Genomic DNA, 21,981 nt, shown 5'->3' with positions numbered 1-21,981 from the left:
AACAATCGTATTGTCAATACATTCTACATTGACGTCAATACATCTAAATAATTTCTGTATTAACATAATCAATATTATCGTAGATGTCAATCAATATCAATATTATGTAGATGTCTTTCGAGAAGTGAAGTAATTTCACTATCCTTACTTTGTTATAACTGGCATAACTGCACATCGAAATGTCAAAATTGAAAAAAAAATAGTTGAACTAAAATTGAATTCGTCGAACTAATATTTGAATGTCTGCTAAAAGTGTTGTACGACATGTAATTATCGGTGTAAGGTCGGTTAATGCTGGGTAATGCGCAATACAGATCCCATTGAGATCACTAGCCTCTTCCCAGCACCTCCTATCCCTACCTCCCCGTGGTACCGGCCGGGAACTGTGAGCAACCTTAGGGAAGATCGGGTAACCAACCCCGGTGGGAACTTTGGTCATAGGCTGACAGGGAAGGGGGGGTTTGCTTCGGCAAGCCTGAGCGTCTGTTCTCCAGGAGGAGCGGCTCACAACAGCGTCTGTTCCCCATGTAAGGGGCGGCTGATCTACGTCCGAGTGCCAGTGAAGGACTCTAAGCACAACTGTGCACCCTGGTCCTCCGGAAAGTTAGGGGGTTAGTGTCAGGCCCTGCGAGCCAGCCGTAAAAAAGCATTGCAACGGAAAATCAGCAACAGAGGAATACGAACCGAGACCAACGGCAACGACCCCAGCGACGAAATAGGACTTGCGATTGGAAACTCGGCACGTGGAACTGTCGATCTCTCAATTTCATCGGGAGCACCCGAATACTCGCCAATCTACTGAAGGACCGCGGATTCGGCATCGTAGCGCTGCAGGAGGTGTGTTGGACAGGATCCATGGTGCGAACGTTCAGAGGTAATCATACCATCTACCAGAGTTGCGGCAAAACACGCGAGCTCGGCACAGCTTTCATCGTGATGGGCGAAATGCAGAAGCGCGTGATCGGTTGGTGGCCGATCGACGAAAGAATGTGCAGGTTGAGGATCAAGGGCCGATTCTTCAACTTTAGCATAATCAACGTGCACAGCCCTCACTCCGGAAGCACTGATTATGACAAGGACGCATTTTACGCGCAGCTCGACCGCGAGTACGATCGCTGCCCAAGCCACGACGTCAAGATCATCATAGGAGACCTAAACGCTCAGGTAGGCCAGGAGGAGGAATTCAGACCGACGATTGGAAAGTTCAGCGCCCACCAGCTGACGAACGGGAACGGCCTACGACTCATCGATTTCGCCGCCTCCAAGTACATGGCCATACGTAGCACCTTCTTCCAACACCACCTCCCCTATCGTTACACCTGGAGATCACCACAGCAGACGGAATCACAAATCGACCACGTTCTGATTGATGGACGGCACTTCTCCGACATTATCGACGTCAGGACCTATCGTGGCGCTAACATCGACTCTGACCACTACCTGGTGATGGTCAAACTGCGCCCAAAACTTTCCGTCATCAACAATGTACGGTACCGACGCCCGCCACGGTACAACCTAGAGCGACTGAAGCAACCGGATGTCACCTTAGCATACGCGCAGAATCTCGAGGCAGCGTTGCCAGAGGAGGGCGAGCTCGATGTACTCCCTCTAGAGGACTGCTGGAGTACAGTAAAAGCAGCCATCACCGACGCAGCCGAGAGCACCATCGGGTACGTGGAAAGAAGTCGACGGAATGAATGGTTCGACGAGGAGTGCAGAGCGATTTCGAGGAAATGGAACTGCTGTGCCGTTCCCAAGAAACACGGAAGTTCTACCAGAAGCTCAACGCATCCCGCAACGGCCTTGTGCCGCGAGCCGAAATGTGCAAGGATAAGGACGGGAGCCTCTTGACGGACGGACGTGAGGTGATTGAAAGGTGGAAGCAGCACTTCGATGCTCGCTGCACTCTATGGCGAACCCAGCATCCAGAAGGTGGCCAAAGCCGGAAGGATGCGGTGGGCAGGGCATGTTGCAAGAATGCCGGACAACAACCCTGCAAAGTTGGTGTTCGCTACTGATCCGGTTGGCACAAGAAGGCGTGGAGCGCAGAGAGCACGATGGGCGGACCAGGTAGAGCGTGATCTAGCGAGCATTGGACATGTACGAGTATTGTGGCGTACTATTGTTGATTATGTCTTATCTTAAATGTGATGTTGTACAAATAAATGTATGTAATGACAAGTAATTATTTGATTGTGGACGAGTATGAGTGTCTGCTATTGAACATCGCGTTAGAAGGTGTGATCAGAAGAGCTGGGATAGACACGAGTGGCAAGATCTTCAGGAAGTCCATCCAGCTTCTTGACTTTGCCGATGACATCGACATCACGGCACGGAGCTTTGAGACGATGGCGGAAACGTACATCAGACTGAAGGCTGAAGCTAGGCGGATTGGACTTGCCATCAACGCATCGAAGACAAAATACATGAAAGGAAGAGGTTCTAGGGAAGACCATGTTAGCCTCCCACCCCGAGTTCAGATTGACGGTGACAAAATCGAGGTGGTCGATGAGTTCGTGTATTTGGGCTCACTGGTGAACGACGAAAATGATACCAGCAGTACCAGTATTATGGCAAGAAATCGTGCCTACTTTGGACTCCGGATGAAGCTCCGGTCGAATACAATTTGCCGCCGCACTAAGTTGACTATCTACAGGACGCTGATTAGACCGGTGGTCCTCTACGGCCACGAGACCTGGACCATGCTCTAGGAGGACTGGGATACTCTCTGTAACTTACTTGGGCTGAAGCCTATATTAGACCCATCTCACCAATTGTTTAACTGTTTAACTGCACTATTATTATAACTACAGGCTTGTTATTGCGCTACACATTCGCGAATACGCGAAGACCAACGCAACGAATCACGACGAAAGATAACAAACTGAAAAAAAAACTGCAAAATGAAATGAAAACAGAAAACTGATGATGAAAACTGGAAAGCGAATGCCAGCTGCGATCAAAATGGGTTCGAGCTTAATTCAACCCGAGTTATGCAAATCGAGCATCATGGTCACGATGGTCTAACCAGGTCTAACATCTAACATCCTCGGTTCAGGGCGCTGACGTCCGGTTTCAAATATGTATTTTATATGAAACGTTGCATACCTTTAGGTGTTATCTCTATAGACAATAATCTAGCACCAAGAGTTCAAATGCGATAGCAATTAACCACTTCATTCGAGCAGTTAAAATGACGTTTACTACCACTCGAACTTTGAAATAAAACATTATTTTGAGATTTGTCCTTCTAGAACCACGAGAAAACTAGCCAACATTTGTGCGTTTCATAAAAAAATAGAAATTAGTTGGTCCAGTTTTGTAAAATCGCATTGTACATTGTTGATAGATTTATTGCAACTGATCGTTAGATGAAAGAATAACCATCATTTTCCTGTGAAAATTTATTAATTTAATTTAATTTTGAGCTAGTAATAGCATATTGTACAATTGAGGATTATTAGCTAAAAACTAAGAAATTGCCTGAAATAAAATGAACAATGTCAAAAATATGTAGGGGAAATGACTCTAGTGTTGGCCTATGGATTTAAGATTGGGCTCAACGCTAAAAATCGGCTATTTATCAATGATGAACGCGTCATTGAGAAGGAACTAATGGATATTTTTAGTCGTTATTGAAAATTTAGTCGATTGCTGAATTTATGTATGGGCCCAAATTAGGGGCATTTAGCCCGACATTACATCTATTTCCCCTATTACATGTTTTATCACAATATTTCTTATAATGAGTATCAAAATCACATGTTTTATGTTTCAACAATTAGGTGTTTCCTGCTGCTTCTGGCACCTCGCATCACCAGAGGGCGAGCAACCTGCAATCGTATGGACTGGTGGAAAATCGACTTCATGAAATTCACTTTTAATTAAAAATATCAATAATGGTGCAATTTGTCCAATATATTATTTCTACATAATGTCACTATTACTAAAATGTTCAAAATACAGAAATGTTCTCACTTCTAGAAGCAAGCTTTGATGAGAAAACGATGATTTTTCTAGAATATTCATTCCACAAAACTGGTAGTGTATTTTGTATGTCTGTACAAGATATTAGGCACAGTTCAACTTGTGGTGCTTGCACGGTACAACCACAGACAAAACAACAGTACTACTTTGCATGTCTAACAATAATATTTATTAGCACATATTCTCGTTTTCGTTCAAACCGTATTTTCCATACAAAACATTTTTTATATGGTGAATACGATTCAAACAAAATCTAGAATATAGGTGATTATCATGGTTATTAAATTTCTTCAACCACCGAATCTCACAACTTACCCAAATTGCCAACATTTAGGGGCACTCATTATAAAAATGTTGATCATAAGCTCAGTCACAGGGTTGGCAAAAGATGGGAGGTCATTGAAAATCACATTGATTCCGAATTTGTACTCATAACGGTTTTATTTACATACCTTTCTGAGAACACAAAATTAGGATTTACGACAAAAGTCAATCTTAATAATAATCATTATTTACGAAAAATGTGAATATCTACCCCTAACCGAACGCTCACTGATAGTACAGTTCCAAGTTCATACCGTCATGGATTTCATCTAAAATGAAAAAAGTAACATATATTATTCGATTTTGAAGCCGGAAGCGTTTTGCCAAACACTTACAATCCGACAGCTTTATGTTATCCTTGAAGATTGTATACCACTTTTTCAACACAATCTTATCGTACCGGGTTCCTGTTTGTGCGGCAATCAGCTTCTTGAGGTCGCCGATCGTATCGTCCGGGTTGCATTTCACGCGAACCTAAAACATGGGGGGAAAACATGCAGCTGCTGGATGTTAATAAACTATGCTGAATTACCTTCTTGCCCAGACGATCGTTGCAAGTGATTTCCAACATCTTCTAGTGAAGTTGTTGCAGAATGATGTTTGAAATTGCTCAAAAAATGCTTTGATTTTTTGTGTACACCTGGAAACGTTCTCGAACAGCCGAATCAAAACAACAACGAATCCGACTTCGGACTTCGGAGAGCACTGCTGTCAAAAAAGAGCACAGGGTTGCATTACGGATGGGGTTCTTGCAGTTATTTTAATGCCCAGTGGAGTTTCAAACTGACAGAGTATCAAGATTTTTAGAAAAGGTTAGAAAAGCAATTATATATACTATCATCCAGATTCTCATTTTTAGCATTGTTGCGTAGCAGTTATAATATTATGTTATATGCGAGGGGCAATTCACTGCTCTCAAGAATGAATCGAAAATACGTTTATGAAAAAAATACACAAAAATTCATCATTACTCGTCATTACTCAAAAAAATGCAAAAAAATACAAAATTCGGAAAAAAGTACAAAAATATTCGACGAATAATAAAAATACACGATAATTCGTCATTTGGACGAAAAAATCGAAAATATGTACAATCAAAATGCTGAATTCGAACAAAATGCGTAAATTTATTATTTTGTATTTTAATCCGAGCTCGAATCACAAAACAATGCATTAATGAGTAGAATTTCGCCCATTTTTAAGAAAAGTGCGTTAAATCATTTATTAATAAAAAAAAACATTTTGAGTAGTTGTGAGCCACAAATAAGTAACGATTATTCATTAATGCGTAACTGATGCTTATTAATGCGTAATGAGCGAGGTAAGGGGCTGTTCATAAACTACGTAGACAATTTAGGGGGGAGATGGCAATTAACCGCGGCCCATACAAATTTTAAAAATTTTGTGTGGACAATTGTCTACGCAGGGTTATAAGGGGGTGGGGGGGGGGCGAGGAAACCCAAAAAAACTGTCTAAGTAGTTAATGAACAGTCCCTAATGAGTTAATGAGTTAAGCCTCTTTTCTTTAAAATGGGTGAAATTCTACTCATCAGTGGGTATTTTAAAGTTAGCGTGCGTTGTGTATTTGTCAAACAAAACGTCAACATTGTGAGTTTGATCCGTTAGATCCTCGGTTCGAGTGGTAAACATAAACACTGAAATGATAGAATACACTTATAACTGATTTCCAATACATTAATGCATAAAAATACACTTTTATTTTTCTAATACACAAAAAAATACATATATTCAAAAAATACAAAAAAATACATTATTACACAAAATACACGTTTATTCGATAAAAAAATAATTCAATACGTTCATCAATACGTTGGCCTGAATCGAAAATACACAAGTGAATCGCCCCTCGGTTATATGCCTATCTTGATGACATGTTTCTTGTCGATAATTATTATAACATGTTATAAACTTTTAACTCTGTGTCTGAATGTGGTACGCGGAAACGAATTTTGTTCATTTAAATCAAAGTATAAACAACAATCAATACGAAACTAACGATTTTAAATTGGCTCACCACTTTAGTAGCCTATTGGTCCCAAGCAAACGATTAACGTACCCTATTCTAGTTGAAATTCTATTACTACACTATGTTTGTTTTGATTCGCTATGAAAGTTTGACAGATAACATCAGGGGTGTGTGGATTCATGCAGAACATGCAGGGGTGAGTGAAATAGCTTGGGACTGCTTGGGACCGTTGTTCTGGTACTGAGTGAGCCAAAAATAATAATGATTTTCTTCGGGACCCAGTGGTCTTAGAGTTACCTCTATGGTATAAATGTTTATTCTCTAAACATATGAATTATTCAAAGCAAATTGAAAATATGTTTAAAGCAAAAATGTTTACGTTTAAATTAAATTCAAAAGCATGTTTATTTCAACAATAAAGGATTTGATAGTATTTGATTATTTATTCAAAAATATTTATTGTCGTTTGAATCAAAAATATTCGTATAGATTTTTACGTTATTTTTGTGGAGAGTACCCGTGCAAATTTGTTGTCATAAACGCTGAACAGTTATAACATGTTATAACGGTTGTCAAATAATTGCAACACAGAAACCACCATCAAGATAGCGCTATACCAAGTTATAACTCTATAGTCTGAACGTACTTATACACGCCAAGAACCCCCAGGAGGATCTGTTTTTAACCCGTTGATTTGTATTATCAGGATCGAATGGCTAGAATTGGCAATTCATACATTTGTATATGTACACATGAATTTTGACCATACCTTTTAGCAATTTATTCTATTGCAGCAGCAGCAGCAGCACTACTGAACATTATTATTGATTTAGACAAAGGTTATGGATATCAACCCTTAGATCCCTAAGCGCTGCCGGCAAGTAGGCATTTTTTGAAAAATCCTTATTCTGATGTAAAGAAACGGTTTGGTTGACGTTTCCTCACGAGCTCGCCTGCTGCATTCTACATTGATGCATTGAAAAAGACTATTGATATATAAAAACTACAAGGGACACCCCTATGGGGTTGTACACAATGATGACGAAGGACTACGTGGTCTTATATAATAAATCTTATTTGTTAACTGCAGCAGGAGCTTGTATTTTGTGTAGGAATAATAATTATAGCGGGGTTATCTCTGTTTATACGCTTTAGTATGACGCGCTTGACATAGATGGCCCACAGCGACTCACGAAGAGCTACTGATTCCGATCAATATCGGTGCAGCTTCTTCATCCTTCTATGGATGCTCATGGGACGCAGATCGCTGCTTGCAGGCAGCCTTTCGTTGTGCGTACTGGAGAACAAGGTTCAACGCCACGCGCCAAAAGCACTGCTACCAACAATCAATACGAAACTAACGATTTTAAATTGGCTCACCACTTTAGTAGCCTATTGGTCCCAAGCAAACGATTAACGTACCCTATTCTAGTTGAAATTCTATTACTACACTATGTTTGTTTTGATTCGCTATGAAAGTTTGACAGATAACATCAGGGGTGTGTGGATTCATGCAGAACATGCAGGGGTGAGTGAAATAGCTTGGGACTGCTTGGGACCGTTGTTCTGGTACTGAGTGAGCCAAAAATAATAATGATTTTCTTCGGGACCCAGTGGTCTTAGAGTTACCTCTATGGTATTACCACAAACGAAGTGACAGACGACTAACTGGCGAAGAAATCCATTAAAATAATGTGGTTCATTGTAGTAGAATTTTCTTGGAAGCTTGTGCCATCATGCACCAGATGGGTTAGTTTTTTTGTTTTGATTTGAACAAAGTTGATTTTGTGTACAATGATTCTTTGACAGTGTGCAAAGAGTGTATCATTTTGTCATTTTTTATGCATTTCAGTTTTGAGTAGAGTGAAAGAGATAGAACCAAAACATTCTAATACATTTGGTGAAATTGCTAGTACAATCCAGTAGTAGTGTTGCCATGTGGTACAATCCAGTAGTAGTGGTGTTGTCATGTGGTACACTGAAAAATTGATATAGCAGGTTAGTCACCAAAGTTTTCGAGCCGCTCCGTCTGTCACTTCGTTTGTGGTATTACCATAGAGGTAACTCTAAGACCACTGGGTCCCTAAGAAAATCATTATTATTTTTGGCTCACTCAGTACTAGAACAACGGTCCCAAGCAGTCCCAAGCTATTTCACTCACCCCTGCATGTTCTGCATGAATCCACACACCCCTGATGTTATCTGTCAAACTTTCATAGCGAATCAAAACAAACATAGTGTAGTAATAGAATTTCAACTAGAATAGGGTACGTTAATCGTTTGCTTGGGACCAATAGGCTACTAAAGTGGTGAGCCAATTTAAAATCGTTAGTTTCGTATTTATTGCTGGTATCTATGATTCAATTATGAATAAATAAATAGTGAAGATTTTTTCCTTTCTTGGAACAGCACGCATCGCACCAATACGAAGACGACGGATGACGACGAAAATACATCGACCGGAGGAAAGGCTTCCCGCAATAGGCAGCATTACTAGGTCGCCGTCCGAGCCACTGTCATCCGGTCGACATCGACTTGCACTGGTGTGGCCACCATTTGAAAAACAACCGGCCCTTTTCAGGGCCACCAATTCAAAACTAAGGTAAGAACTAAATGATCAACATATTTGTTCCATCCACTAGTGCGGTCCTACCATAGAGGTAACTCTAAGACTAGAAGGTCCCGAAATAACGTGCTCAACTTTTTGGCTCAGCTCTGGTACTCTCTTCGGTCCCAAGCTAATCGATTCACCCCTCGAAACATAGAAAAATCCAATAACCCCTCATTTTATCTGTCAAACTTTCAAAGCGAATCAAAACAAACATTGCGTTAGTAGAATTTTGACTAGAATGGGATACGTTAATCGTTTGCTTGGGACCAATAGGCTAGTCAAGTAGTGAGCCAATTTAAAATCGTTAGTTTCGTATTGATTGTTGGTCCTACGTCAACCTTCCGTTCTTGCCCCTAAGCACAGACCCTTCTTCCTTTTTTTATATATTTTGAAATAACGTGTGCTTTATCTGCGCGGGGTGTCTAAAAGCCGTTAATCTCAGCGTTAATAACCGGTCAGTGCCAGTCAGATTTCCAAAAATCACTCTGATTACTTTTCAATTAATTGAGATTACCTTATTACTTTGAAATTACTTTCATTACTCTCGATTACCGAAATTACTACGATTACTTGAATAATTTTAGGAATTACTTTGTAATTACTCAATTATTCAATGATTAACAATGTTTCCAACGATGGAATTAACCACTTTATTCGAGCACTTAAAATGACGTTTACTACCACTCGAACATTGAAATAAAACATCACTTTGAGATTTTTTCTTCTAGAACCTCGAGAAAAGTAGCCAACATTTATGCGTTTCTTAAAAAAATATAAATTATTTGGACCAGTTTTGTGAAACCGCTGGTAGAAAGTCACGCCAAAACTGCTTGACAAAGTGGTCAATTGACCACTTTGTCAAGCAGTTTTGGCGTGACTTTCTACCAGCGATTTCACAAAACTGGACCAATTAATTTCTATTTTGTTATGAAACGCACAAATTTTGGCTACTTTTCTCGTGGTTGTAGAAGAAAACATCTCAAAATAATGTTTTATTTCAAAGTTCGAGTGGTAGTAAACGTCATTTAAACAGCTCGAATGAAGTGGTTAATTGTGAGAGAAATACGAGATTATCTGAGAATATTTTTATAATTACCTTGAATCCGCAGGGCAGATACCCACACGTGGTTGACAGCTACGTCATCGAAGCCCACAGGGCACGCCTAGACACGAGCGAGAAAAACTGCTAGAAAACTGCAATAATTACACATCAACAGATTGAGAGACGGACACGACAGTCGGACAGTCTGGATTTATTTGCTCTTTCGTTTGCCCCTATCGAGTGACGGTGTCGTTTACATGAGATAGTCTGGCTCTCCGTTTGCAAAGGGTTATCCCCAGTAAATTTACGTTCAATTCGGGATATACGACCGGGAAGGGATTTCCGGTACCGTGCGCTTCCTGGTGGTAGGTTTGATCCGGTGGTTATCGTTTTTCGGGTCCGAATTCTGGCACTAATGAGTTTCTGTTTCTTCTTTTCTCGATTCGACGGCGGCGGTGGATGGTGGTGGCGATTTGGACACGATTCAAAAAAAAAAGTGGTAAAAGATTGTGAAACGAACGTCTGTTTTGTGAGGTGGTGGGGACCATCCGACGACGAAAGGAAGGGCGAATAGTAGACGATTATTTAAGATTTGAGCCAATAGCAGCAACATTTAGCCATGAACATACCCAATCAATATCTGGAGAAGACCGAGGATGTGGCGGATCAGGTGAGTGTGCGGGAAAACGGGGTTTGTCTGGTTGGCTGAGGTGTCAAAAAAAAAAGTTAATCTTGTGCATCGAGAGTAAAGGTCAAGATGGGTAACTGAAAGCGAATTTTACAAAACATGAGTGGCCGGGCTGCCAGCAATGCTGAAGTGTATTTTTATGATTACAGCGAAACTATTTTTGATACACACTTGCATGTCAAGTTTACTCAGCAAAAAAAAGGGTGTGCTCTGGTCAGGATTGTGCTACCCCCGAATGTCACATCCCTGAACGATATTACTCCGAATGAGATTCAGCCGTCTTTAGATTGCTGATCGTTCTTTTTACATTTGGAGTGCCGTTCGGCGTAATGTAGCACAATCCTGACCATAGCACACTTTTTTATGCTGTGTAAACGTGACATGAAAGTGAAAGCTTGAATTGGGTTTTTTAAAGGGTATTGGGTGGGACTTTGTATATGGGAAAGAGCTGTCAATTTGTTTGTTCACGGCTAATGAAAACGAACCAAATTTCCTGGAAAATTCTGGGAAAACATGAGACAAATTTACTCATCGCTGAGTTCCTGCACTTTTGGCGATTATGAGTGAACTAAACTCAAATTTGGGTCGTTCTCATTCGCCGTGTTCAATTGATCATTTTGTCAAGCTTCTGCATTCATTTTTCATCAGATGTCACAGATATGCATTTAGATTAACATCCAAAGTCCCTACTGAGTATGTAGTCTTAAGCGCTACTACATCTTAAGGACTGTGGCTGAAAGGACTCTTGTAAGATTTAAAGCAGCTCAGTGCAGATGATTCATTTGTTATTTTTTGAAAACAATCAAGGATGTATTGCGATGTCTAAGAATACCGAATGTAAACGTGTCAAGCATATAGACTTCAAACACCATTCGTTATCCAACTCTCAACCAAGAAGGAAGTCAATAACAATACAGTCTACAACTGCTTCGTATCGCCAGCAGCTTTCATGAGTGTTTAGTGTGATGAACGAAGAACTAAATAATATATCTGAGTAATGTAAATGGAAGAAATTTAACATAGCCAAAACGAAATGATGACCACTACACGGCTGCATAATGACAACAATAGCAACATTCAATGCGAAGCTAACGATTTTAAATTGGCTTATTTCTTGACTAGCCCATTGGTCCCGGGTACATCTATAAGCGTACCCAAGGGGTATTCTGTGCCACGAGATTTTGCTGTGCCGAACGTGCCGAAGTAGGCCCAAGTGTACCAATCAAGATGTCAATATCCCATGAGTTTGGCAACCCGGAAGTTATAATAACTTTTGTGATTGTGTTTTCATTTTCAATTTATTTTGTGGGTGCTGATAAACATTAAGCTTCATTCTCATTCATGTACGTGAGCGGAGCGGGCAGAGGAAGAGTAACTCGATGCCATCCAACCTATACGGTGTTCCAGCAAACTCGATTCGTCAAAAAAAAACATGTGCAGAAATGAATGTGTAATGTGTTTGATGGTGGACGAAATTTCCTCCAGCTGCCTGTTAAATGCTCCCCGGCAAAATCAAAACCAGAATTCGAACGGGCGCTACGGTGTTACCTGACTTATAACGTATATGCGTTGTATATGAGTACCCCGAATACAACGTATAGTTCATCTAATGTTGCATTGCAAATGCTATGCAAAATTAGACGAGTCATACGTTGTATTCGGGGTCCTCGTATACAACGTATATTCGTTATTAAGTCAGGAAACACAGTAGTTCAATCACACGCTACAAACAACATCCTTGAACTAGGTCATCGACTCCAGAAGTACGTAATCCCGAAGACATCAAATCAAGCATAACTATTCAAATCGACGTATCTGGAAACATTTAGCAGATAAGCTTCGCAAATGCAGTTCTACTGCCGTGTATTACGAACCTCACTTTACCTCAGCTAATTGGCGCTTCCAGTTTGCTGATCGTCTCTCCAATTTGTGAGCCATTTAGCTCCCAGCGTCGCGTTCTACTCGGTTAACCCCGGTGGTGGATTCAGCCTACTCTGACGAAGAGTTCTCGCGGCTTCGGCTTTCACTTCGCACTTGTGTGAGCACATTACTACTTTCTAGCTGGTCCTCTCGCCAGTTTTCGCTGCAGCGCTGATATGATCTGCGTTACTGCTCTGCTGACGGCGTTAAAGGTGCCCTCATCTCGACACATTTCTTCGACGACATTCTCCATGCTAAGGGCGAGCATCTCCTCTCGCACAGCATCAAATCTAGGACATTCGAAGATCACGTGCTCTGGTGATTCTAGAAGGGTGACGTTGTGTGTCCGAACCGATGCAGCTTCTTCCTGAAGCAGCCATTACCAGACAGGAACTGCGTCAAGTTGACTTCTCCATGCTTCCTGTTCACCCAGGTCGAAAGAATCGATATGCCGATTGGGATCATACCGGCGATAACGCATACTGCCTCCATCGAAATGGTTCTGTACGCACTCACGACTCGCATGGCCATGAGCCGGAACGTACTGCTCAATTTCCTTTGGTTCTGCTTCGTTTTCCGCGCTTCAATCCAGGCTGGACCTCACTAGCCAGAAGGCGCCTCTTGCTGCTGCTTGGACCAGAATTGTTCGGCATGATTCTGGCTATTGCGTTGATGACCTTCGCCGCCTTCTCGCAAGCATATTCGATGTGGCTGTTGAAGTTTGACCAGTCGTCGATCATCACTCCCAGATACTTTAGCACGCGCTTCGAAACAATGGTGTGCTCTTCAACGGTGATTTCTGCCCGCTGTACTGCTTTGCAGTAACTGACCAACATCACTTCTGTTTTGTGGTGGGCTATCTGCAGCTTCGCTCCTTGCATCCAGTTACCAATCGTATCTATCGCCTCGGCCGCCAGCATTTCCACTTCTTCCAACGATCTCAACTCCTTTGGGCAGCTTGAGCATCAGCACGCCATTGTACATTCGGTTTCACAGCGTCGGACCTAGAATAGAGCCTTGTGCTACTTCCGCCGTGATTCTGAGCGATTTCTGTCCCGTGTCTGTCGCGTAGACCAGGACCCGGTCCTGGAAGTAACTACTTAGAATCCTGCAGAGGTAGTCTGGAACCCTCATTCTATGGAGCGCCTTAGCGATGGCCTCCCAACTGGCGCTATTGAATGCATTCTTCACATCAATCGTAATCACGACGCAGTATCGATTTCCTCTCCGCTTCTGTTTGGAAGCTTTCTCGGCTCTGTCGATCACTGTACGAATTGCATCCACCGTCGATCTCCCTTTCCGGAATCCAAACTGCCTCTCCCACAATCCTTGTTCACTCTCCGTGCATTTCGTCAGCCTGTTCAGGATAATCCTCCCCAAGAGCTTTCCGACAGTATCCAGCAAGCATATTGGCCTATACGATGCAGGATCCCCCGGCGGTTTGCCGGGCTTCGGCAACAGCACAAGCTTTTGTACCTTCCACCTATCAGTGAACTGACCCTCGTCCAGACATTTCTGCAGCACCATCCTGAACATGTCCGGGAACGTCGCCGCATTCAACGCCACGTTGGGAATTCCATCCGGGCCCGGGAGCTTTATTCGCCTTCAACCCTTTCGCTGCTGCTATGAGTTCCTCGTTGGAGACTTGTTCAACGTTGTCTTCATCTTCCTCGCCATATGGTGTAGGTGGCCAGGTCGTTGGGTCATGCTGTGGGAAAAGTCCCTCCACGATGACTTTCAGCTTGTTGGGACACATTTCAACCGGCATCGTTGGACCTCTGATCTTCGCCATCGCGACTCGGAATGCTTTGCCCCAGGGGTTGGCATCGGCTTCGCGGTACAGCTCCTTGAAACTATTTGACTTGCTCAGCTTTATCTTTCGGTTCAGTGAAGCCCAAGCCTCTCGGAACACTACCTTGCGCTCCTCTCTGTCTGCTTCCGTTCTTGCTCTCTGAACGAGCCTTTTGGCTAGAAGACAAGTAGCACGGAGGGGGATAATTTCCTCGTTCCACCAGTAAGCTGGACGCCGCCTGTTCGTTGGCTCCAGCTTTCTCGGCATAGTTGTGTCACATGCCCTTGCTAATGATTCGGTAAACTCGTTCGCGCTTAGGCCCGGGACGCTGCTGTCTACCCTTAGAGCTTCGATGAAGAGATCCTTATTGAATGCCTTCGTCTTCCACTTTCGCTCGCTTACTTTTGTCCTCCGCATTTCCACCGGTGTCCGTTCGCCGATACTGTACCGGATCGCCTGATGGTCACCATGTGTGTACTCTTCGCACAGTCTCCAGTTCATATTTGCCATTAGCACGTTGCATCACTGCAGAAAGTGACGTCGATAATGGATTCCCTACCATCTTTGCGGAAGGTGCTGATGGTTCCTAAGTTGGCTAGACTGACGTTCAACTTTGCCAGAGCTTCCAGCAGGCTATACCCTCTAGCGTTGGTACACCTGCTCCACCAATCCACTGCCCAAGCATTGAAATCTCCTGCGATGACGGCTGGTCTCCGTCCAATGAGCTCTCCGGTGAGCCCATCTAGCATCTGGTGGAACTGCTCAATTGTCCATCTCGGGGGTGCTTGGCAACTACATACATAGGTTCCATTGATTTTGGCGATCACGAAACCTTCGTATGAGCCCGCCATCACTTGTTGAATGGGATACCTGCCCATGACTTGTATGGCCGCCATTCCTGCTCTATCCCCAACGTGTGCCCAAGCGTGTCGAACAGTGTGCAGAGTTGATTACCCCCTGAGCCTACCCCATTTTCGTACTTGAATCTGTCAAAGTTTATGTTTGTGTTGATTCGCCTTATAAATTTGACAGAGTTTAATGAGGGGCTCGTGGATGTTCCTACGTTTCGAGGGGGTGCTTCAATTAGCTTGGGATCTAAGGTCCAGTACTTCCGGAGCCAAATGATTAAGCACGTTTCTTCGGAACCCGGAACTACTGCTACTCTATACTGTTCCTTGGTTCGAAATAACAATGGAGATGCGATTGATCCTGTGACCTCTGCTGTAATCGGTTAACACCAAGAATGTTCATGTTGAACTGTTTGCAGCGAATGTCTGTACCGAAACGAGTCGAGTATAGCCCCTTAGTTTTGTGGTCCTTGTGACAAAAGGAAATACGGGTTATAGCCAACTTCCGGAAGGCACAGGTTCAACAGAACAGGCAAACACTCAAAGGCAATTTAAAAGTTTCTGTAAGATATTTGTGACACAGAGAGCCTTGGATTTAGAGAACTGGATGGGAATGTAAGGAAGTGAAGCCAGACAAAAAGGAAACTCTCAGCGTTAAAACATTAGGGAAGATTTAGAAATGACGTAGCATTTTGGGGTGACCAACCACGTAGAAAAATACGATACAAGGGAGTTCAAAGTTGGTGCTTCATCAAACGTAAACAAACGTATAACGTTTGTTTACGTTCCATGAAGCATCAACCTCCCTCTTGTAGCGTATGTTTCTACATAGCTGATCACTCTACAGTGCTACGTCATTTCTGGATCTTCCCTATCGGTAGATATCTGCTCGTAAAATATCTTTGCGATTGCTCCGGACATAAGTCCTTTATTTAACCCGGAGGAACAACTCCAAAAGGCTAGACCGGGTAAACCCCACATAACGAAGAAAGGCAAAACATGGCAGAACTTGGAAGAGCTCAAAAGTGCTCACCGTTGAGAAAGCAGTACGAACGCATCGTCGGTCTTTCTTACTCGAAAAATTCAAAATTATTCAAATCTACAATCAATGTCCAGTACCGCCTGAAGCAATCGCAGCATTGCTAATTAATCACCCTCCTTGACCTAACGTAAAATCAGTAACGATAGCGTAGCATTTCTACAATCGAACGTAAAAATCGGAATGATTGCAAACCAACCAACTCACTGTGCTTGAAGAAGAGTGCCCCGCAGTCAATATAGCTGCTGATAAGTGACGACGGTGGAAAACAATCAACATGCCTCCAATTTCCGATTATCATCGTTCCCCATACATGGGGGGAAGACACGCGTCTACGTAAATAGTTAACGGCTACGTCATTCGTATCGAGATCGATTATCGTCATCGTCCCCGACCCTAATCGATGAGGCAGAAACAGAAAAATGACAACGTGTTTCACACGCGACTGTAAAGTCGAGTTTAGACGAGGCAAGTCTCACCCCGATCGGAATGAAACATCTAAACCTGGCTTAACACACGCAGCAGGTAGGCTCCACCCAGACGCGTCTGTCGTTTCGTGGTGGCTATAAAATGTATGCAAACTGGTTCTGCTCTTACGTAAATTCACTTTCCTTCTAAGCTCGGCAGTAAATTTGCATAATATGGGTATTTGGGCCAGTGTTGCCGGGATTGCCCAAGTGGAAATCAATTAAGATTATCGAAGGAAATGTTGACACCGAAGTCATTCCCCCTAGAGTCGGTGTATAATGAGTCACGCCAAGAGTGAAGCCAAGTCTACCTATTGAACTGTCAAACCGGCTACCTATCGAGCAAAGTAAACAAACATTACGATGCTATGAAAGGTCCACGAAAGGTATTGCAATAAAATATAAAATATAATCGAGAAATGATCATAAATACGCAGTGAGCATTAATTTGTCATGGGATACGTTTAGTAATGACCAGTAATGAGAATTTCTACTATTTTTTTGTTAAGATAATTTGACAAAATCACTGATATAATGATTTACTACAGCCGCTATTTTTATTTATGGCTAGAAGTCATTTGAAGTTGATGTAGAAGTCCTCTGTTGCCAAGTGAAAAGAAAGGGAATCTTTCGAAAACCGTGATGCGAGTTAAACTGTTTTTCTCTTGGCGTGACTCATTATACACCGACTTTAATTCCCCCTTGTATGTTATACCTGAACTCAACCGAAATTTTCCAAAACCTTGCACATGGACCAACAGATCATTCGAAAGGGTAAACACGTCCTACCGCACGTGGCGCGGCTCTGCCTGATAGCGACCTTCCTCGAGGATGGCATCCGAATGTGGGTACAGTGGAACGAACAGCGCGAATACATGGACATGAGCTGGGGCTGCGGGAAATTCCTGGCCACGATGTTTGTGCTCATCAACCTGATCGGACAGGTCGGTGGCTGCGTGATGGTGCTGGGCCGGCTAAAGGTCACGATCGCATGCGGAATTCTGTTCTTTATCGTCGTACTGCAGGTGAGTTTACCCCCCTCTAAATCTACATAATCGGTTCTAATCTTATGCTCCTCCGTAGACCGTCGCCTACTCGATCCTGTGGGACATTCAATTCCTGCTGCGCAATCTGGCTCTGATCGGTGCCCTGCTGCTAGTGCTGGCCGAGTCTCGCGGAGAAGCCCGGAGCCTGTTCGCCGGAGTCCCCTCGCTCGGCGAGAACAAACCGAAGAACTTTATGCAACTGGCCGGACGAGTTCTGCTCGCATTCATGTTCATCACCCTGCTCCGGTTCGAGTTGAGCTTCCTGCAGATCCTACAGGACATCCTGGGCTCGATCCTGATGGTCCTGGTGACGGTCGGCTACAAGACGAAACTGTCCGCCCTGATCCTGGTGATGCTGTTGACGATCCTCAATCTTTACCACAACGCCTGGTGGGCCATTCCGGCCTACAAACCGCTGAGGGACTTTTTGAAGTACGACTTCTTCCAGACGCTGTCCGTGATCGGTGGACTGCTGATGATCGTTTCGCTCGGCCCCGGCGGTGTCTCGATGGATGAACACAAGAAGAAATGGTAAAATGCGGGCGGTTCTGCATGGCAAATAATTGTTGATATTGTTCCGTCATTGAGAGAGAGAGAAAACGAGAAAGAGAGAGAGAGAGCGTGCGAAACACTTTTTCATTTGATAGGATTTTTTTATTATAAAAAGGATTTTATTAAAATTTACCGATCCATCACACGTCGAACTCACTTGGAAAGACACACCACCTAAAATAACGCGCGCGAAGCTAGGAACCATCGACATGTGATAAAGTGCAACACTTCCATCGATCGACACCGAGACAGACAGAGAGCCAGCGGCCAGAAGGATTACAAAGACTTCAGACTATTTCCGAACTTAATGTTGACTTTCAATTTCCTGTTTGTGAGAGCATTTTTTTCTGTTGGTTCTGTCTATTAGGGAAACGTAAAGTTCTACTACTGTATGTCGCTTTTCGAAAAAAGAACAAGCAAACAAACATCCAATTAAAAAAAAACCATACGAAAACAAAAGAACTAACTATATTAAGGCAAGGGAAAACAAAAGTATATTAACTAAATAAAACCAGAAACTGATTAGATTTTTACCTATACAAACCGAACCGACGTTCTCTGTCTTTCAATGGTTTTCTGTTCTGTTCTTGTCTCAACTCAATTCGTCCAACGAGCATTTGTCTTTCCTTTAGTTAGTAAAACTATTCTTTTTTTTAGAAGGGCGCAGCGTTATGCCCTTACCTGCTTGTTCCGCCACATAATTTACTTATGATAGAAGTATTCCCTACTGAATGTCCCATGTATGAAAGTACTAACTTAAGTGGTAATTTCGCCAACGTACGAGAAACAGGAAACTACGGTAGTTACTAACTATGAATTACTTCAGCTCAATTGCGATTATGTATACATGACGCACAAGGATAATACCGCTTTTAATAAAACACAAACGTTATGACATGGAAAAGTACGGCACACGATTGGTATTTAATTTGCATGAAGTCTAAATTTTGTCCACCATCTTTGCGGAACCTGTATGGAGTTTTTTTTTGGAGCAAATTTGTCTTGACTGGTGCAAGTCCAAAATTGTGCAAACTAACGTGCGCAGAAAGAACCTCTACAGACAGGTAAGGAAATGTGTACATTCTTACTGATTACTAGGGGCTGTTAATTAACCACGTAGACAGTTTTTTTTTTATTCTTGACGCCCCCCCCCCCTTCTTCCCATGCGTCGACAATTGTACATACATAATTTTTTTTTAATTTGTATAGGCCATGGATAATTGCCCCCCCCCCCCCCTCCTAAACTGTCTACGTAGTTTGTTATAGACCACAGTGTCGGCATGATGATAAGTATCCTGATGAATGTGGATGTGTATAGTGCAATATCTGTATGAAGAAAGAGAGAAGGATTAGTAATTTCCATTTAATTCCAGTACCTTTTTGCTTTATTGCTTATCCTTGACAGATACGTGTATTTCGTCTACAATGCAGTGGTCCAGAACGGCAATTTAGTATCTTTTACAAAGTTGTTTCTTCATTTTGGTGTCAACTAGGGTGGGTGAGCACCAATGCTACCGACGCCAGGGAGGCAACTCCCACACCTGGATCCTACATATCGACCCATCAACTCATGAACCGAAGGAAGGCGTGATCAGAGATGCTATGCCTCAGAACCCAGGCCTGCTGGGGTTTTTTTTATACTGAGGGGAATCTGCTCACAGACACCTGAGAATGAACTCAGGGTGTGGGGATGGGAGAATTGCACTCCCAACCCAGTAAACCTTACGCTGTGCGCTTGGCCCTTGACCTCACCGGAACCGCCCGAAGGCATTACTTCGTGGGAGGGGCCGCTATAGCGCTATGACGCTTCTCTAGCAATACTCTATCGATCTAGTCGGGCAGTAGGCAACTGCTGCTCGGCACGCCACTGTCGTTGTAGTTCCGAAACTATCTGGGTGACCGCAGTAACCACCGCGCTCCAGTTCTCGGTGGTATTACACATCCTAGGGACGATGTTATCCGGACTGGTATCCGCTCTGCATATCGCTAGCATAGCGCTCGATACTGGCTCGAAGCGTAAATAGGCGAACACAACGTGTTCGGCCGTCTCTTCGACGCCAGCACACGCGCGGCAGGTGGGAGTACTTGCATGTACAAACATATGCAAGTAACTCCTAAAGCAGCCATGGCCTGACAGGAACTGTGTCAGGTGGAAGTTTACTTCCCCGTGGCGCCTGTTGACCCAGCTTGATACGGAAGGTATCAAGCGGAAGGTCCATCTCCCCTTTGTGGAGTTTTTCCACTCCGACTGCCATCTCGCAGTCGACACCGCCCGCGCGTTGTTGCGTACCCTTTCGAACAGTCCTCGCGTCATAGCACACCACGTCCGCTTACTGGCATTCACTGCCGAGCTGTTTGACATCATGTGGAATAATGCCCCCACAGCCGTAGACGCTCTCTTGCAGACATACTCGACGTGGCAGCCGAAGCTGAGCTTATCATCGAGCATAACCCCCAAGAGTTTCAGAGAGCACACAGACCTAATTGTGCTCTCGCCGACTGTCAACGTCGCATGCTGCACCGACATGCGATTGTTGACTACGACCACTTTCGTCTTGTGATGGGCAAGCTCCAGTTTCCTGGATCTCATCCATTCCTCCACAAGTTTAACGGATTGAGCCGCTGTCAGCTCTACCTCTTCAAGGGATTCCCCGTAGACTACTAGCGTGACATCGTCGGCAAAACCAACAATTTTCACGCCTACTGGGAATCTTATCCTCAGCACTCCATCGTACATGACGTTCCATAACACCGGGCCCAGGATGGAGCCTTGTGGCACTCCTGCGATGACTCTAACGCATTTTTCGCCATCTTCTGTGTCTTACATCAACACACGATTCTGGAAGTAGCTTTCCAGGATCTTGTACAGCCCTCCGGGGATTCGGAGTTGCTGTAGCGAGCGGGCTATCGCCCCCCAGCACGCGCTGTTGAACGCGTTCTTCACGTCTAAAGTTACCACCGCGCAGTAACGAATGACCCTTCGTTTCCGATGGACCACCTCTGCCATCTGAATGACGTCACGGATGGCGTCCACCGTAGATCTGCCTTGTGGAACACGTACTGGCTGTTTGACAGGCCGTCTACACCTTCGGTGTAGGCCGACAGCCTGTTGAGGAAGACGCTGTCAAGCAGTTTGCCAGTGGTGTCCAGCAAACAGATGGACCTGTATGTTGACGGGTCCCCAGGGGGTTTCGCTGGCTTCGGGAGATGCACCAGCCTCTGCCGCTCCCACGCATCTGGGAAGATGCCTTCGTTCAGAAAGGTCTGAAATACAGACCTGAACATGTCTGGATTTTCTGCAACGACCGCCCTCAGAGCCACAACCGGGATCCCATCTGGCCCCGGAGCCTTGTCCACCACCAGCGACTTGGCAATGTCGATCAGTTCACTGTTTTCTTACTCTAAACACTTCTACCTGTTCCGCGACTAGGATATCCAACGGCCAGGAGTCAACGTCCCTACGTGGAAACAAGAACTGTACGATCAACACCAGCATCGCGAGCGATCTCTCCGGGGGTGCCGCCCCCCTTCGAGTCTTGGCCATGACCACTTTGTAGGCATCCTCCCAGAGGTTCGTGTTAGCGCTTTGGCATAAGCTGTCAAAGCACGCGCGCTTGCGTCTGGCGATCTCTTTATTGAGGGCCGCCTTAGCCGCTCGAAGAGCGACGCGGCGTTCCT

At 43.9% G+C, this 21,981-nt stretch overlaps 2 protein-coding genes across 5 annotated transcripts in view; one reads left to right on the top strand and one right to left on the bottom strand.

The window, feature by feature from the left end:
- LOC135706245 (surfeit locus protein 4 homolog) overlaps positions 1 to 18,446 on the top strand; it is a 219,217-nt gene extending 200,771 nt beyond the window's left edge. For 2 of the 4 annotated variants that reach the window (XM_065227812.1, XM_065227813.1), the window contains exons 2-4: positions 10,526 to 10,621; positions 17,467 to 17,730; positions 17,789 to 18,446. In XM_065227812.1, coding sequence (XP_065083884.1) covers positions 10,571 to 10,621; positions 17,467 to 17,730; positions 17,789 to 18,286 — 813 coding nt within the window. In that variant the 5' untranslated portion in view covers positions 10,526 to 10,570 and the 3' untranslated portion in view covers positions 18,287 to 18,446. Of the gene's footprint in view, positions 1 to 10,135; positions 10,317 to 10,448; positions 10,622 to 17,466; positions 17,731 to 17,788 lie in introns of those variants that run through there. The other 2 variants (XM_065227810.1, XM_065227811.1) reach the window with 2 other exon arrangements.
- LOC135706284 (ubiquitin-like protein 5) lies at positions 4,415 to 4,960 on the bottom strand. Its single transcript, XM_065227848.1, has 3 exons — positions 4,844 to 4,960; positions 4,647 to 4,785; positions 4,415 to 4,580 (listed from the first exon to the last, which is right to left on the bottom strand). The coding sequence occupies exons 1-3, from the start codon at positions 4,880 to 4,882 to the stop codon at positions 4,537 to 4,539; spliced, it is 222 nt and encodes a 73-aa protein (XP_065083920.1). The 5' UTR covers positions 4,883 to 4,960; the 3' UTR covers positions 4,415 to 4,536.
- Positions 18,447 to 21,981: the final 3,535 nt, after the last annotated feature.

The sequence above is a fragment of the Ochlerotatus camptorhynchus genome, unplaced genomic scaffold (assembly GCF_037179485.1).
Source record: "Ochlerotatus camptorhynchus isolate MF236.1 unplaced genomic scaffold, CSIRO-AGI_Acam_v1.1 ptg000276l, whole genome shotgun sequence".
Classification (NCBI taxonomy): domain Eukaryota; kingdom Metazoa; phylum Arthropoda; class Insecta; order Diptera; family Culicidae; genus Ochlerotatus; species Ochlerotatus camptorhynchus.
This window is presented reverse-complemented; position numbering and strand designations above follow the sequence as displayed.